At 41.9% G+C, this 19,342-nt stretch overlaps 1 protein-coding gene across 1 annotated transcript in view; it reads left to right on the top strand.

Moving 5' to 3' along the window:
* Positions 1-5,365: 5,365 nt before the first annotated feature.
* Positions 5,366-19,342, top strand: part of TNFRSF11B (TNF receptor superfamily member 11b) — a 29,487-nt gene continuing 15,510 nt past the window's right edge. The window contains exon 1 of the mRNA XM_040494291.1: positions 5,366-5,510. Coding sequence (XP_040350225.1) covers positions 5,481-5,510 — 30 coding nt within the window. The 5' untranslated portion in view covers positions 5,366-5,480. The remainder of the gene's footprint in view (positions 5,511-19,342) is intronic.

Here is a 19,342-nt window from a genome sequence, read left to right as displayed (position 1 = left end):
AACTTAAGCATGGGGTTGTGTCAAGAAAGAGGAAGGTAGACCTATGTGGCTAAGGACTGAATTGCATTTCCCCCAATTCATAGTTTGGAGTTCCAACCACCAACGTAGCTGCATTTGGACATGGGACTTTTAGGAGCTAATTAAGATTAAATGAGGTCCTGAGAGCGGAGCTCTAGTCCAATGTGATTGGTGGCCTTTTAAGAAGAAGAAGAGAGATAGCTCTCTGAACGGGTACCAAGAAGAGGTTATACGAGCACACAGTGAGATGGTGGGCCACATACAAGCCAGGAAAGAGGACGCAACAGAAGCTGGCACCTTGATCTTGGACTTTCAGGCTCCAGAACTATAAGAAAATAAATGCCTGTTGTTTAAGCCATCCAGTCTATGGCATTCTTATATGGCAGCCCGAGCGGACTAAGACATGTTTCTACCCTCCACTTCTTGATGTGCTGATAGCAGTTGCTGAGCACTGAATTGTGAATGAGGCAGCTCTCCTCATAGATCTCATTTTGAAAGATCCAGTTTCCCGCTCAAAATGTGCAGGGCTCCTTCCAATGCCAGGGATAGGGGGTACAGGCAATAGTATTAACTGGTTTTACCGATCCCCCCCAAAAGTGGTAAGATTAATATTAAGAATAGTGACGTATTTGGGACACAATTTGGCAGCAGCTTTTGTAAAGGGGTGGGGGAGGTCTGAGGTGAAATGGAGATTTACCCTCCAGTCTAGATGTGTCCATACTATTTGAATTTTTACCACCTGCAGGGATTTAAAAGGTTGAAACCTAGTTAAATTGATACAAATACTTGTGCCCGTGTGCTGTGATTTTTCGTGTCAGAGGACTTTTTCTTGAGTGTCTATGTTTGGACCTAGAACCCTAAGAAGTTGGTAGGGAGAAGTTCAAAGAATTCCACCTCATGGCAGCTGTATTGATCCTGTCACTTTCATGCCTAAAAGCCCTCTGTGCTTCCCACGGTCCTTTGGAAAAATGCAAGAATCGATGACACTTTGCAGCCTGACCACTGTCCACTCACCTCTCCAATCTCACCCAGTTCACACGATGCTTTGCCTTCTGTGTGTCAGCCATACTGGGCCACTTCAGGTTCTTTTAAATCACACCCTGTTTCCTCCCGTCTCCAGGTCAGCTGGCCCCTGGCCTCCCTGCTCAAATGCTCTCCTTCCTACACCACCTTCTTAGCACTGATTAATACACATTTTGTTGTTTAAAATCATACTGGGTCAGCAGGTGCTCCTGCTCTAACTTATTTCTTTCCATGTAGCACACCGTCCTATTTATATTTATGCATTCGTGTGATTCTTTGCCAGTTTTCATCGAAAGGGTGATTACAATCGAATGAGTGACAATGCTGGTGTCACACCACTGAGTAGGGGATGTGACAGTAATGGCTACTGACACCGGGTCTGACACTGCCAAGCAGACCCTTAAGTAACTGATGACTTACTCAGAAAGTGCTTTTGGTCCTCAACCTTGCTTTTTCATACATTATTTATTGCAAAGCAAATACACGTTCTCTTCTGTACATAGTTTATAACACCTTAAAAGTCAAATAGCTTTTGTCTAGAATATTAACATTCTGAAAATCATGTGTGTTAGTGAAGAAATTGGCAAACATTAATAAGACAAAAGAAAATCAATAGGCAGGCTAGCTGCATCGTATTTCTCCTCCTTTCCTTCTGTTCTTTCTCCTGTGAAATCAGAAAGGGCTTCATTTTAATAACAATGAAATAACAAGGAATATGTTTCTCTTCTCCAAGTTAATAACCTTTCATTTACATAACTCAGAACTAGTCTTTCCAATTTTCAGATGAGGGAACTTAGGCACAAGATGATCTAGACACTTGATTAGTCACTTCAGAGCCCACGGCATTCCTGGTCTCCCAGATGACCTAAATCAATTCCCGTCCTAAGTTTCAGGCATTTCCATTATGATGATGGTTAAGTGGCCTTCTGTAGCAGGTGCTTTGACGCTGTGCTAAAGAGATGAAGTGTTTTCCTCACGGGAGCTCCCAGTATGCGGGCGCTGTTTCTTAGGAGTGGCAGAAATGAAGGCAGGGGCAATCAGAAATACAGGCAGTGAAGGGGCGCCTGGGTGGCTCAGTCGGTTAAGCATTCGACTTCGGCTCAGGTCATGATCTTACGGTTCATGGGTTCGGGCCCCACGTTGGGCTCTGTGTTGACAGCTCAGAGCCTGGAGCCTGCCTCAGATTCTGTGTCTCCCTCTCTCTCTGCCCCTCCCCTCCTCACACTCTGTCTCTCTCTGTCTCTCAAAAATAAATGTTTAAAAAAAAAAAAAGAAAATACAGGCAGTGAAAATGTGTGCAACATGGGGCCTAAGTCAAAGGATTCAGGCAAGTGAAGATGAGAGTTATCTGAAGAGGTGTCACCTAGAAAGTCAGCATCAGACATAATCTCGTGACCAAAAACAGAAGGTTAAATTTACGGGACACTCCATTTAATGTCACGAATGGCCTCTGCCAATGAGGGATCCATCACAGGAAGATGAACGTAGTCTGCCAAGTTACTGTTTGTTCAAACATCCCCCCTTGGGTTCAGACCCAACTCCCTGGGTCCATTCTAACTCAAGCTTCAGATGAACTCTGGCTTCAGAGTGTTCAGGGCCTGCTGCCCATAGCAGTGGGTCACGTGGGATCAGCCAGATTGCTCCGGGAATATAACAAATGAGATGACCAATAACTCAGAGTGTCTGTCTGTTTCCTGTCAGTCAGTGATTAATAAATGATCCGGAGTCAGGCCCTGAAATATGCATACAACAGGCAACACAAGGTCGATTTTGTGATTCTAACCAAATGGTGCCCCAACTTTTCTCAAGATTACAAGTAATTATACCTCCCCCCACACCAGCTGCCACCATCGCTATTCCCGTTACTATTATTTATAGTAATTCCCCATAGTTATAGGGAGCCAGACGCTGAGCTAAAAGCTTCAAGGAATATCACAAGAAGATACATGATTTCGGCTGTCAGGAGTTTATAATCTTAACTCACCCTGTGCTCATATAAATGTACCAATGAGAACCTCAGATAAGAAGAATAATAATAGCTGGCAGGTAATGAGCACTTCCTATGTGCCAGGCACCATTTTGAATGCTTTACATGTTTTATCCAATTTAATCCTCATTAACAACCTTTGTAATCCTCCGAAGTAGGTGAGATTTTTATCCTCATTATACAGATACAGGAACAAAACAGAAACACAAATAGGTTAGGGAAAACTTGCCTGAGACCACAGAACTGGGATGTAGTAGATCTGGGGTTCAAGCTGAGGTGTCTGGCTCCAAAGATCAGTTCTTAGATGTTGCTAGAAAAATCATAGCTGTAACTTAGTAAATATTTCCTATAAATCAGGCATTTTGCTAAGTTATCTTACATACATTATTCTATGTGATGCTCACCACGAGTGAGTAACCTCCTTTAGGTAAGACCTGTTGCATGCTTTCATTTGTTCTCTCTTACATTTCTGTAATATCGGTATTATTTTTATCCTACAGATGAGCTTAGAGAGACTTGGAACTACCCCACAGTTGACACTGCAGGACTCAATCCTTGATCAGTTTTCTCCAAGGTTTGGCTCCTGCATATTGGCATTATATTTCAAGAAAAATGCCTTAAAGGGGCGCCTGGGTGGTTCAGTCGGTTAAACGTATGACTTCAGTTCAGGTCATGATCTCCTGGTTCTGAGATCGAGCCGCACATCAGGCTCTCTCTCTGCTGTCAGTGTGCAGAACCAACTGCGAATCTTCTGTCTCTGCCCCTCCCCAGCTCGAGGTCTCTCTCTCTCTCAAAAAATAAATCAACTTAAAAAATGCCTTCAAATAATATCCTAGACAAACGTCACCTTAATAAAAACAATAATATTGTAGTTTATAGAGTGGCTTCCTACTGACATTTGAATGTATTTGAGTCCCACGGGTAAGTCTGTGTTAGTTGCACATGCTGTAGACGTCAAAACCGAAGTTCCAAAGTTGAGATCTGAGATCACAGGACTTTGTCCTCACTCACTCACCTTCATTTATTCATAGGTCACTTAAGAAACCATCATGATGTTATGCTCCAGCACTGGGGAGACAAAGCTGAGCAAGACAAGACCCTCTGCCCTCTGTCTCTTGATTCGCAGACCAGAAGAGTTGCCATTTTCATCCTGTATGTTCTACTCTGTGGATCCTCTTTGAACTTCTGGTAGAAGGGCTTCCATTTGAAGGGGCAGACGCTCTGATCCCTGTGGGCAGTATTTGCCCCTAGGGGGCTCCTTTTGTGAGTCATCCCCTCCCGTCTGGGAACACTGGCAGAGAGTAGAACTTGCCCATTTCACGAAAGCTATCAGGGAACACTTGGTCCTGATGGGGAAGCCGGCTCTGAAGTGGTGTTTTCGGCACCTGGTCAAACCCTGGGAATCCGTGAACTGCAGGACCCCTCAGGACCGGACTAACTTTCAGACAAGCGGCTTGTGGGAGTCAGTGAGGAAGACAAGAGCCCTGTACGCAAGCATCAAACTTCTTTCAACAGCTTGGGGGCAGTGGAACGACCTTGGGGAGGTAATTCCGGAATTCCAGTACTTAGGATACTAAGGCAGCAAGAGCCCTTTGATGACGGTGTTGATGAGGAAAACAGTGGCCAAGGTATCCCACGGCCTGCCAAGCTTTTTCCTGTCTTAGGCGGGAAGTTTTTCCTCTGCTGGTTCTCTCTGGCCCGAACTACCCCAGACAGCAAGAAGTGCATGGAAGGAAGGCCCCAGCTCTGGAACCAGACAGAAGTTAGAGACGGTCCTTCCGCATGGTCTGTGCAACCTTGGAGATTCAGGACCGCTCCCAACAGGGCCCTGGGAGTGCGGTGCGTAGAGGAGAGGCCTTGTTACCGGAGCTCCCAGAACCCGCAGAGAAAGGGCCCGGACGGGAGGGGATCAAGTGTGGGGGACGCACGCCTGGCTGCGCCCCGATCTCGGCTGGGGCGGCCGTGCAGGGCGGACGAGAAGGGTACCGCGGCCCCGGCGTGCGCCCGGCCCTCCCGCCGCCGGTGGCTGCTGCCAGGAGGCCGCCCGCTGGCGGGAAGCGGCCAGGAAACCTCAGGGCCGCGCGGAGACAGCGGCCTCCTTGTTTCGCAGCCTGGTGGCTGCTTCTTTTTTTTTTTTTTCCCCCTGGGAGGGCCAGACATCCCCGCCCCACCCTCAGCCCCCACCCCTCCCGGCGGTTCTCCGCCCTGGCTCTGAAAGCGTTAACCCCGGAGCTCTGAGCACACCCCACGGCTCCCGCCCAAGTTCCTAAAAAAGAAAGGTGCAGAGTTGGGTCCAGATAGAGAATGGATGATCAAAGCCAAGCCGGTACTTCCTGTCGCCCGGACGCTATATATAACGTGATGAGTGCACGGGCTGCAGAGACGCACAGGAGCGCTCGCCCAGCCGCCGCCGCCGCCGCCGCCCAGAGCCTGAGGTTTCCCGGGGACCGCAATGAACCGGCTGCTGTGCTGCGCCCTCGTGGTAAGTTCCCGCCCGGGACGCGGGCGCCTGGGAGCCCGCCCGCCCGCTGCTCACCGACCTCCCCGCGGCCCGACGGGCCCCCCAGCTCAACGCCTCCCGGTCCCAGGAAGGATCTGGGCTCAGGTTGGAAAGGGGGACCTTCCTGGAGAGCTCATCGCGTGGCTCCTAGGGTGTCCCTTTGCCCTGGAAAGTTCCTGCTGGGTTTATGGAAGGGAGAGAAGAGTTCTAGACCTCTTTCCTTTGAATGATCTGTATCCATTGTATTTACTTTCTTCATTGCAGCTTATTTGACGCCCTCAAGGCGTTCATACCATCTTTGCTTAGTTAGTTGGATATTATTATCATTATCGTTAGTATTAAAGTAGCCCCTTAGTAGCAGAGTAAGGAGATGGCAGTCCTTTTAAAACTATTATAACTAAAATAATATTTGGATGCAGTGAACACAATAGGGTACATGATCAGGCTCATTCCCTACTTAAGCAAATGTTATGGGAAATTTTGCATAAGTGGCACCAGAGAAAAGATCATACATACATATGTATGCACACATACACACACACATTTCATAACTATGCGATTTAACATTCTAATAAAATTTTATTTTTAAAATGGTTCACTTCAGTTCCCAGTTCAATATAATGTGGTGGGCTAATGTTAATTATGTTCTAAAATAGATTTAAATAATTGAAGGTCAGCACTAAATACAGCGACAAGTTATTTTTTTTAATTTTTTTTAATGTTTATTTATTTCTGAGACAGAGAGAGACAGAGCATGAGGGGGGGAGGGGCAGAGAGAGAGGGAGACACAGAATCAGAAGCAGGCTCCAGGCTCCGAGCTGTCAGCACAGAGCCTGACGCAGGGCTCGAACTCACAAACCATGAGATCATGACCTGAGCTGAAGTCGGTTGCTCAACTGACTGAGCCACCCAGGCGCCCAAACAAGTTATTTTTAATGTAGTGTTTGGAAAGAGTCTTTGTGACTTCACTTGGCTTTTTATTTTTTTAATTTAGATTTTTGACCAATCAAGTTAATAAGATTTGTATGTAGATCATTCTACACTATTGACTCATTTCCTTTATGTCACTAAGGTGTAGAATACATTAAGATATGAATTGGACATTCACAAAGGCATAGGAAAACCCATATTTAAGTCACATGTGTGTTTTGAGCATGTTCGAGTAAATGCTTGAATTTCAACATCTAACCCATGAATAGTGAGTAGTAGGCTAGGAAGTCTTCCAATTAGTTCCCAGGATACACAAGCATAAATAAGTAGATAAACAGCAAAGTCACTAAAGAAAATGTAGGTGAGACAGGAGTGCACCAAGAAGTATCTTATCTACCACTACATGTGTAAGATGCAATATAAAAATTGATCCACCAATATTGGTACCATGGAGAACTTTTGAAAAAATAGACTTCATTAAAACATAACACACATAGGGAATTGCACAACTCATAAGTGCCTAATAAAGTTTCTCAAAGTGAACACTTGTGATCTAGCACCCAGATCAAGAAATACGGCATTACCAGCAACCCAGAAGTTCCCTGGGCTCCCTCCCTATCACTACTATGTCTAATGCCAGAGTAATCAATATTCTGACTTCTAACATCAAATTTGGACTTTATATAAATGGACTTTATTACTTTTCTGTTTCTGGCCACTTTTACTTAAGTTGCATTATGAGATCATTTGACTGTTGGATGTATAATAATTTATTTTCATTGGGTGGTATTCCATTGGATGGATGTACCACAATTAATGTAATCATTCTAGTGTTTGGCTAGTTTACATAATTCTGCTCTTAATATGGGGACATTTTATTCTTCCTTGCCCTTTGTATTCTGTCAGAGATTTAATTAATAACAAACATATTACCAATGACTTTTAAATTTCAGAATTTCCACTAGATAATAATGTATGTACCTAATAATAAGTGTTCCTAAACAATACGTAGGTGAAAGTTTTGATATGTAGTCTACCTAGGGAGATAGATGTGTGCCTAGCTAATACTAATTGTAGATGATGCAGAATTATCAAAAGAGAAGACTTCATATGTTGTTGGAACATAGTACACACTTTCAATGGGAAACATTCTTGTTTCCCTTTCTGTAGTTTCTGAGATTGACTTTATTTGCTAAATGATCGGAAATGAACACTTGGAACTTACACACAAAGGGTCCAGATGCCCTTTTGCAGGCACCGAGGAGCAGCTGTAAGAAGTAGAAGCGTTATAGGAATTTGTCCTTTGTAGCAGGCGTGCCCCTAGGCACCAGGGACAGAATGGAAAGGAAGATGGACACCATTCCTGTCCCCGTGAACCTCCCAGTCTAATGGAGAAGGCAGACACTGGACTATTAATTCTGTGTCTAATGAGAGTACCGAAAGGGGAAGTGCTCGGTGACCTGGGAGTATAAAAGATTCTGCTCTCCAGGTTCTTCTAAAGGAAGCCGCAGTACACATGAGTTATCAGTTGGACCAAACTTCAAATCCCACAGCACCACTACTTGATCAATGACTGTGGGCAAGTTACATCTTTCCTGAGTTTTAGTTTTCTCCTCAGTAAAATAGAGCCAATGATATGTACACATGCAAGATACCACATACATTTCCTGCTTCATGTTAGCATGAAGCTTCTAGCTTCTAGCATTTTGCTCACAGACAACTGTAGCTAAATCTAGACCCAAGTGAATCATGGAAAAGAAATGCTGAGGATGCTCAGTGGAGAGAGAAGGCTTGAAGAAGGAGTGGAATGTTTTCATTGTTGCAGATAAAATCCACGTGTCCTGAACCGAAGAAGTGAGAGAAAGGAAAATCGTGTAGCAAACTGGAATTCTAGATTCTTTTGGGGATAGCAGAGGATATACTGGTAGGCAAGGAATGTGGGGGTGTGGCCATGAAGGCCAATGCCAAAGTCCCCTCATAGGCTCTCCGGGATGCTCACCAATGTGTCAAGCAGGGGCCTGCACTGCAAAGTGAGGTAAGCATATCACCAGGCCGTTCCGTTCATGGTTGCTCAAGGGCCGTCTGAGACCCTGGGAACATCCTGGCCTAGGCCTAGATTTTAACTGGTGGCTGAAGCTTCCCATTGTGTAGTGCCCAACCATCCACTGGCCTTCTCAAAGCTAAGCTCCTAATTAATGTCTTGGTGATAAGACTTGGGGTGGAGTGTGCGGATGATGGGTTTGGGGGAAGGCAGATGATGGCTTCTTGGGACTACCGCCTGGTTGGCCTGTACTTTAGGATAATGCCTTTTCCGGTTTGTTTTGTTGTTGTTTATTTTGGTTTCCTTCCCCTCGCCTGGTGATTGAGGGTGTGTATTTGTCTAGCCTTTATTTGTTGGCTTATCTACTTATTTTAAGAAAATGATCACTCTGAAGTTTCTAGGAGAATCTGACATATATTCAGCCCAAAACAGTTCTGATGCCTGCCCCTAGCAACCTTCCTGACCTTTGTCACCTAGCAACCTTCAACACAATTCCCTAATTTATTAAAGTAAATCTTTAATTTTACTTCTAAGGCTTAAACCACAGTTGTCAGATTCCACTCGTTGGGGAAGAAAGCATTCCGTGCCAGATGTTTTATCCACTTAGTTCTAGAAGGAGAGCTATAGCCGTGTCTATCAAAGGGGCACTAAACACACACCCAACTATTCTTGCCCTCCTATCCACTAACTTGCCTGCTGGGTTTTGCCCTAAGCAACCCTCAGCCCCCCTGCCTCCATGTTCCCTGTTCTGAAAGCTTCTTGTGAAAAGCATTATTTCCTTCAGCATCTCATTAACCAATAGCATTTTCTTTAGCCTGAGTTTCTCCTTTGCAGCTGAAAAAAGTGGACTGGGAAATAGATTGCAGAGAAAGAGTAATTGTATAAAAATTTATGTTTGCGTTACTCACGGCCTTGACTAATGATGCCTGGCTGCCTATGATGGAGCTATGAAGGAGCAAAAATGCCCACATTATCAGTGTATTTGTATGTTTTGCCCTGTAGGGCAGTAATTCTCCATGCTATCACTTCTTCCATGCACTTTGAAAATAAATCCTTTGTAACAACTCTCTTGCTCTCCTGAAATGAAATTTAGAGTACATATATTTTACCTACATCCATAATTTTTAAAGTCAATATACTGGCATAACTATAAAGGAGAAATAAAAGGAAAGTAGCTAATAATAAAATAAGCTTCACCGTAAGAGATAATGAAGCGGTGATATGTTAGCATCTTGATGTGATGCCATGAACAGGCCACTAGGAGCAAAGGCTGAAGCCCATGTGATACACTGGGGTTTGAAACCAGGATCAATATTGGCTTTGGTGCTGTGCTTTTCTGAATTGGTGACCAAACCTTGCTAAAATTTTAAACAAAGCAAAGTACAACCTTCAAACCAATTTTATGTTGTTAAATCCTATAAAATTTAGTATGTGTAAAAATCGTGCAAACACCACTTTGTGTATATATAAAATGTAATCAGAATCTAGGTCAGGATAATGATAAATAGGTTTTTTGTTTAGATCACTTAAAAAAATTTTTTTTAAGTTTACTTATTTATTTTGAGAGAGAGAAAAGCAGAGAGAGTGAGTGAGTGCAAGTGGAGGAAGGGCAGAGAGAGAGGGAGAGAGAGAATCCCAAGCACACTCCGCACCATCAACACGGAGCCCTATGCGAGGCTTGAACTCACGAACTATAAGATCATGATCTAAGCTGAACCGAGTGGGACGCTTAACCTATTGAGCCACCCAGGTGCCCTTAGATCACTTATATCAGTTGTCAATAGGACATTTTAAAGGGTGTGAGACGTGAGATTATTCTTGATTGTCCAGGACACTTAGCAGTCTATAGTGATTGTGACAACGAAATCCCCTAGAAATTTTTCCAGAACTGAAAGGGAATAACATCACCACTTTCTGAGAAACAAAGTATAAGCTCTTTGCAAACACAGATTTCCATTTTCTTCATAACTGTACCCTCCCCAGGTCTCCACAGTGTATGATACTAAATGTGTGTTTGTGGAATCAAAGGAACTATATAGTGAGATTTGGTGGGGTGTTATATAATCTACCGACAGTTTCCATGAGTGTCCCAACAGAATTTAGCTTACTGCCAGAGATTTAACATTCTATTGGCTTTGATCTCTTTCAAAATATAAACATGACATCCTATCCACTTGACCAATATTTTAGATATTCTTTTGTACATTTCTACTATGAAAATACCTCAGTGAAGACCCATTCTTCTTTTTTATTTTTAATGTTTATTTTTGAGAGAGAAAGAGAGAGAGCAGGGGGAGGGCAGAAAGAGAGGGAGGGGCAGAGAGAGAGGGAGACAGAGTATCCCAAATGAAGCAGGTTCTGTGATGACAGCAGAGAGCCTGATGTGAGGCTGGAACTCACAAACTGCAAGATCATGACCTGAGCCAAAGGTGGACGCTTAACCAGCTGAGCCACCCAGGCGCCCCGAAGACCCATCCTTAAGTAAGCAACGGAAATGAACTAGATCCATGTGGTGACCCCTGGAGGTGCTACCTAAAGTCAGTCGAACCCACTTTCTGACCTACCCATATGGTTGGTTTGGACATCAAGTATTTGTTTTTTGGTTGATCAGTTTTACATGTTTGTAAAATGTGCCAATGGAGATGTCAAGTAGACATTTGGATTCAAAATGTCAGAGCACAGGAGAAGCCTGGGCCGAAGGTAAAAAAAATCTGGTCATCGGCATACAGCGGGTGTCTAAAGCTGTAGATGTGGGAAGGGTGATTTCACACGGCGAGAGAGGAGTGGGGGAAGCAGCCTCAGCATGCGTTTCTGATACTGATAGTCCAGTAAACAAAATGCAAATATGAACAATAATAGCAGCCATGTTTAGAAAAGAAAACAAAAATCAAAATAAAACTGAGCAACCCACAATAGCAGGAACTAGTGAATCGGAAATCCTAGCAACATCTGTAAACTATCTGTGCAAGAAGAAAGACTGAGGTATGGCCAACTTGAAATAGATACGAGGACGGTATTTTTATGTGACATGTAATTAGTTTTTGGAACTCACTACCACAGAATATTTTGGGGTGACTAGCATAGAAAGTCTAAAAAAAGAATTCTTTTAAACGGTTGTAAGGGATAAGAATAGTGTGACAACACATTAGGTACGAAGCTGTGTGGTACCCACTCCCTCTCACATTTACCTGGCTTCTCTAAATTAACCTTCCGAAGGCCAGAACAGTCTTCAGACACACTAAAATGGTTCCTCCCAACTACAAGGTGACATGACTTCCCTGCCTGGGTAGATTGTTTTCACCCCAATTTCTGAGAAGCACCTGAATCAGCCAGACCATTATAGGTAGAGGATGCAGGAGGAAATGAAATCTCTTTCCTAAAAAAGTAATGTGCTCCTAATGGCCTTGATTTATTACTTTCTTATTTTGATTTTTTAAAAAATTTGCCTCTCGCGGGGCGCCTGGGTGGTGCAGTCGGTTAAGCGTCCGACTTCAACCAGGTCACGATCTCGCGGTCCGTGAGTTCGAGCCCCGCGTCGGGCTCTGGGCTGATGGCTCAGAGCCTGGAGCCTGTTTCCGAGTCTGTGTCTCCCTCTCTCTCTGCCCCTCCCCCGTTCATGCTCTGTCTCTCTCTGTCCCAAAAATAAATAAATGTTGAAAAAAAATTAAAAAAAAAAATTTGCCTCTCTAAAATTATGTTTTAATACTGTGAAGACATTGGTTAATTTCCTTGAAGCATCTTGTATAAAAATAAAAAGAACAGCCTTAGGATTTTTACTTCAATTTAGTCTGTACCTTGGAAGCATTTTCTGTAAGAGTTTCTTAAATAATCAACTATAAAATAGGGAAATGGGTGTCAGGATGAATTTAGATTTAAAACAAGACAGTAATTCATCTAAACTTTCTGACTGCCTTTAGTCCATTCAATTTTCTTCTCTGGTCTTTGATTCAGAAACTTCAATTCCCTTCCCCATGTAATGTTGCTTTCTTGTTCAAAAAAGTGATTTCTTTTTTTTTTTATTCTTTGAAGATACGGATATCAGGAACCTATTCTTTAAAAAAGTTCCCCCCACCACCATCAATTTGCAGTAACAGCACCACCACCACCAACAACAATGTAATTTGGGAACTCATTTGGACATAGTGACAGTAAGATCGCTGCAGTGGCAGACAGGAGGCAAAGGCTCTAATTTCTCAGTTGTGCCTTAGTCTGAGGTCCAGTTGGTGATTCCAGCGCTGTGAGTCTTGGCTTTACCCATCTCTAAAAATTGTTGCATCATTATATTGTATGCCCAAAACTAATACAACCCTGTGTGTTAATTACACTTGGATAAAAAAATCATAGTAATATACATAAATAAATAAAATAAAATAGGGGTATTGGACCAGGTGATAATGTGGGAGGACTGCTTTAGTTTTAAGCTTTTGTCATTAAAAAATAATAGTAAGAAATTGATGATATACTACTCGACACTCCAAACACGCAAAAGTCAAAAGGACTTATTTATCTATAAAAAAATTACCTTTAAGGCATGGGCTTTTTTTTTTTTTTTAATCTATTTTGTTGCCGTTGTCTGTTTCTTCCACCCAGCTGGTTTCACGTATAAGAAATTCTGTTGAAGTCCATGAGATCCCAGAGGACTTACTAAAGAGGTATAATTTTGGTTGCTAGCAATCTCCTTAGACTCACTGGGAAGAATTTTCTTTGCAATTGTCTTCACAAGGAAGTACTTGTCAACTGCACATGGCTTTTTGGAATAAATGTCAAACCTGCGGGCAGAATAAGCATGATAATGGGCTAAATACTACCCTTGAGAACTACACCAGGCTGATAGACAGAAATCCTGCTCCCACATTTTCTGTTTTCTGTCCCTTCTTTTAATATTCAGTAAAAAGAAGTGAAAATTACCTAGATTGTGCTAAAATAAAGGTCTATGAGAGAGTATGAGTGATGTTTATTGAGCAATGATGTAGTTGTTAGTGCTATTTGTAAATTGTTCTCAGTCCTCCCTTCCGGAAACTTGTTAAGACTGTGCTTTCCAGCCTCCTGGTGAGGGTTGGGGGTTGGGAGAGACACGAATAGTTCTGGCCAATGACTTGTGAATTAAAAGGGTATGCCACTTCCAAATTAGAATACTTAACTGTGGACATATGACCCCTTCCCTCAGCTTTTTTTTCTTCTCTTTCTCTCCTCCACAGCCAACCAGCCATGTTCTTTATCACCCTAGGTCCTGGACAAAGGACAATGTCAGTTGGCTTCCGTGGACTCACTAGGAATATAGCATGAATGAGAAATCAGCCTTTGTTATTTTTTTTAAAAATTTAAATGTTTTATTTATTTTTGAGAGCAAGCAGGGGAGGGGCAGAGAGAAAAGGAGACACAGAATGGGAAGCAGGCTACAGGCTCTGAGCTGTCAGCACAGAGCCCACTCTGGGGCTCGAACTTGTGAACCTCAAGGTCATGACCTGAGTCGAAGTTGGGCACTCCACCAACTCAGCCACTCAGGCACCCCAAACCTTTGTTATTTTTAAGCCACTGAAAATTTGAAGTTGTTTATTAGCACAGCATAAAACCCAGCCAGTCCTAACTGACACATTAGCCAAACCCCAGGTCTGTCTGATCACTGACAGGCAGGAACTTTATGGAGCATGTAAAATCACAAATGCTTAAACTTATGATTTAAAGGCTTAAATTCCTTCTTCGTCAAAGATATTAGAAGTGTTTATGAGGAAGGACCTCTTCTTTCTTCTGATGCTGCGCGTTCAAAATTTAGTCAACTAAAATTACACAAAAGCTTAGCCAGGCTGCAAAAGGGAAAGGTGAACAGATCCTTAACAATAGACTCTAAATGAGACACCCTATTATGCAAGACTAAGTGAGCAGGGATCATGTTTGTTCCTCTTTATCACTTCCAACGGATCCTTCCTTCATAGAAGTTCCCAGTCATCTTTCATCAGGGTAACTTCCACCCATTTAAGCTGAGCCAAAGAAGGAAATCATAAACTAGAAAGACACTAATGATTCTTAGAACGTGTTGGTATATGGAAGTCACACATAATATTTCACTTAATTTTCATAAAAATGCAATAATGTGGAGATCAGTGTCTATTTTACAGATGAAGAAACTGAGGTTCAGAGAGTTTAAATAAATTTCCTTAAAGTTACCTGCTGAGTTTTTTTGCCCTATAGGAATTTATATATAGTAGCTGAGTCCAGTGGGGGAGAAAATATCCATTAAGTCAGAGCCAAGTTTCTGTGGGTGCCTTCAAACCCAGAGATCTCTTCTCTGCTGAGGTTAAGAAAGCCCCAGATGGGGCTCAGGAGGGTCAAATCTTTGGACAAAGTGATTCTGATGTATTTACTTTTCATCCTTTTTCAGCTCCTCCCTCAGCTCCTGGGGGTCACCATGCTTGTCTTCTTTTGAAATTAAATGTCCTGATCTCCTTATTGGACATGAGTTCTAAGTCCAGATGCTTCAGGAAACACAGCATGAGGCAAACACTTATGTTTTAGTACCTTACTAGAAAGTGCAATCTTAGGGAAAGAGAATGCATGAAAGAAGACTAAGGCAGAAAAGGAAGGAGAGCAAATTCAAGAGGTGCATTACCAAGAAGCTACTACTCAGTATAAAGTACTGCGGAGTGTCACAGAACCATCCTGCAGAGAGGCTGCGTGAGTTACTGCATTTCATGATAAGAGAGGGAGAAGAAATTATTCAACAGGATAGATAGATGTCTGGATGGACAGATAAACAAGCCGGACAGATAGATAAGATGGATAGATAAAAGATAGATCTTATCCAACTTTATATTGTGTTGCAGTTGATTATTTATATGCCTGTCTCTTTCATCAGACTGCAAGTTCCTAGAGGGAAGAATCATTTGTTAAAGGCTGAGATTCAGAGAGGATTGGCTTGAATCCCGGCTCAAACGTGTGTTGGCTCTGTGACTTTTGACAAGTCACTAAACTTCTCTGACACTCTGTGTCTTCATCTATGAAATGGGGGTAATCCTGACTCCTCAGTGCTGGTGGAGGGGATGGGTGATAATAGCATGGAAACAAAGAGCCCAGTATATAATAATATAATGTACTGTGCTGTTATCATTTCCATGTCCCCGACTTCTAGAATTTCACATGTTGTAGGCACACAGTAAATGCCTCCAGGTTTAACTCACATCCTATTTGGTTCCATTTTGATTTGTAGTTTCTGTTCCATTTGATAACCACCATGGCTTTTCATTTCTTTTTCTCACCAGCTGCCTTTAACCATATGGTGATTGGACCCCAATCCATATCATTAACAACCAAAAGAGACTAATAAAATGATGGGAGTGATATATTATCGTCAGAGAAAAGCACTGTAAAAATAAAATGGAATTTAAAAATTGATGTTCAAAAATATCAGCGTGCCAAATGTATTGCCAATTCTGAGCCCCAATGCCAGGCACCATCGCTGGAATACTCTGAAGTAATGCTTATCAAGTGGGCCTGAATGGACATAATTATAGAGAAAACTGCAGCCAGCCCTGCTGTTGAGCTGAAGTTTTCAGAATTAATGTTCAATCTCAAATCTGGTGATTAACAGAAGCCCGAGAGAAGAAATATTAAGATCCTGGGGGCCAAAATATGCGAGATCTCTATATAGCTTTCTTGGAAAGTTTTAAGTGTACCTGTATTACTTTTTTTCTCCGAGATTTTTTTCTCCTTTTATTTTTTAATCCATCAAACTCAATTGTCTGTAAAACTCCTCTGAAGCACCAAAAGCCTCCTCAGCAAATCTGTCCTGACAATTCTAGTTGATTCCAAACATAAACAAGGTACTGCTAATTAACTTTAAAGGCTTCAAACAGCTAAAGGAAAGCTCTGAAGGGAACGCAAAATCACATTTAAAGTTAAAGTTTACTTGAGACAGTTCTTCAGCCCCAAGGGAAGCAAAATAGTGTAGAAACTGGCTCAGCGATTCATCTAATAAATCATAATTGCTGTGTTTCCTTTCCCGATTGCCTGGCGTTAGCTGGTGGCAGCAAATGAGTTCTGTAGAGATGAACAGATTTAATTCATTCGCGCTTACTTCTTAGAGACCTAATTCTCAACCAAACAACTGGCTATTGTGAAAATTATTATGCAGTGGGAGAGAGACCCTTAGGTGTGGACCTGGCAGCAGCAGATAAACGTCTCTGATGAACTACCTGCTTTTTTTCTACATTCGCCTTTAAAATGGAAGCTAAATGCAAATAGAACAGTACCTACAAAACGCCATATAAGATGAAAGGTGCTTTAAACATTTTTTCCTTCAAGGGTGCCTAGGTGGCTCAGTCGGTTCAGCATCCAACTCTTGATTGTAGATCAGGTGGTGATCCAAGGATTGTGGGCTCGAGCCCCAGGTCAGGCTCCGTGCTAAGCGTGGAGCCTGCTTAAGAGTCTCTCTCTCTCCCTCTGCCCCTTTCCCTTGATTGCACGCTCTGTCTTACTTTCTAAAATTAAAAAAAAAAAAAAATTTCCTTTAGGTAAATTCTGTCGTCAGTATTATTTTACAGATGAGAAAATTGCAGATTTTTTACTTGTTCTTGCAAATTTACTCTTTATATATTGGATATTTGTCTGCATGCATATATCATCACCAGTAATCCTAATTACACATAGTAAGCATTCAATGTATCTATTGAATTGCATAAAATTAAATTAGATATATTGAATCCCTGATATGTGTAAGATACCATGTTAAGCTTGTGAGGAGTATGGAGACAAATACTTTTCTATCTGGTCCCTCTAAGCAAACCCATGAAACTGCCTTGAAATATTTGATATGGAACAAGAAAATGATATCAGATGGGCAGATACTGAAACTAATTTAAAAAAAAGTCAGGGGCATCTGGATGGCTCAGTCGGTTGAGCGTCCAGCTTTGGCTCAGGTCATGATCTCATGGCTCGTGAGTTCGAGCCCTGCTTTGGGCTCTGTGCTGACAGCTCAGAGCCTGGAGCCTGCTTCAGATTCTGTGTCTCCCTCTCTCTCTGCCCCTCCCCCGCTCATGCTCTGCCTCTCTCTCTCTCAAAAATAAATAAACATTAAAAAAATTTTTTTAAAAATCAGAGACACTTTTTCCAGAGACAAGAATAAGGTAGAGAATCAACTTATGGCACATCATAGGTGTGTTACTTCCTACTGAACAAAAAACTTCAACATGTCTTCAGAAAGAAGTCTGGTTCAAAATGTCTCCCATTTCCCCCCTCCTATGTAATTAGTATATGTAATAATGCCTCCTACGTGTCTGGAAGCTTATTTACCAAGTGTATTTGTGTCCCTCCTTTTATTCATTTGAAATACAACAGTTGTACAGGGATAGTTAAAATAAGGAGTATCCTCATCTTAGATGTAAGATAGTGGCTCAAGGTTACTAAACCTGGTGGTTGAACTGAGCTTGGAACCCCAGTATTTATATTCTAAATGCAAATCCCCAGCTGAAAGTGCTCTTCATAATTAACATTGATCTAATGGCCAAGCTGTATACTTTTTAGAACTTATTAATTATCCATTTGGCATTCTTTTTGAAACACTGTGATATCCCTATCTTTTTCATCTTCTGTTTTCATCTCATCTTGCATATGTTTATAAGTTCAAGGGTTAACTTTTTGTTCTTTTATGCTTATATGTAATATCCCTGGGTAATGCCATCTGATCTCTCTGCTTCTAGAGCCATTTGTGTGCTCTTAACATTGAAACCTATGTCTTTAGCTGCTTTTCTGTCCTAAGTTCCCAATGCATATATCCACTTATCTAGTAGACATCACTTGAGTCTCATAGATGGAAGATGTTCCAAACCAAATTCATTTTCTTTCTCCATAACTGTCTCCTCCTATTGCTGTCAGCAATTAACGACAATACTTCGTACCTAATAGTTAAAATTCATGGGCATGTTCGTCAATTGCTTTCTCTAGGACATCCCCCTATGCAGTCAGCCAACAGATCATATCTATCCTTTCCTCTCCTCTATCACCAGTGTCTAACTTAAGCCCCTCATAATTTCTGACCTGTTGCTCTGCTGAGTCTTTTCTTGATCCCCTATCTCCTCTCTTCTGTTTCTAATTGTTTTCCACTGATTTCTGAGTATTTTACATCAGGCTGGGCTTTTAGTTGAATGTTCCCATGAAACAGGAACATTAACTTATTCAACTTCATTTAGTAGTATTTCCAGAGCATAGTAATTGTTTTGTGTTTGCTGAATGAATATATAAATGAATTATTTAAGGAATAGAGGAAAAAAGGGAGTGGACTACTACACTATAAAACTATAGAAAATCCAATACACTAAACTTCATGGGAAAATAGTTTTTTTTAAAAATAAGCTTTATAGTTTATACTACGAGAGATCTTTCGGAAACTGAATGACTGTGTCCCTTCTTGCCTAAGTTGGACTGTAAAATGGCATGCTTTCCAAACTACCAGAGGTTTAGCTAACTCTGCATAGTCCTCAAATATTTCTCTGTGGCAAAGATCATGACAAGAGATCACAAAAGGAACTCCCAAACCAAGTAGTTATTTCAAGCTGTGCGTGGGCTCCTTTTAATGAATTTTCCATAAACGGAAACCCACTAGGTCACTCATGGTTCTGTATACCAGGGAGCAAGCCCAGTAGTATGGAATTGGCTGTACTGCATAATGCAAAAATAAATTTGCTGGAGGAAGTGTATTCTTCTTTTGTCCTTTAGGACAAAGCATATACCAGTAAAGTGCTCTAGTCAAATCACCATCTGAGAAATTTCTATCTTGGTAGCTTTGGATGAGTAAGAGCTAGTCTCTGTACAAAAAAAAAAAAAAAAAAAAAAAAAAAAAAAAAAAAAAAAA

Source organism: Herpailurus yagouaroundi, unplaced genomic scaffold (assembly GCF_014898765.1).
Source record: "Herpailurus yagouaroundi ecotype Mexico unplaced genomic scaffold, PumYag 186, whole genome shotgun sequence".
NCBI lineage: Eukaryota > Metazoa > Chordata > Mammalia > Carnivora > Felidae > Herpailurus > Herpailurus yagouaroundi.
The sequence above is the reverse complement of the archived record's forward strand: the minus strand, read 5'-3'. Positions and strand labels throughout refer to the sequence as shown.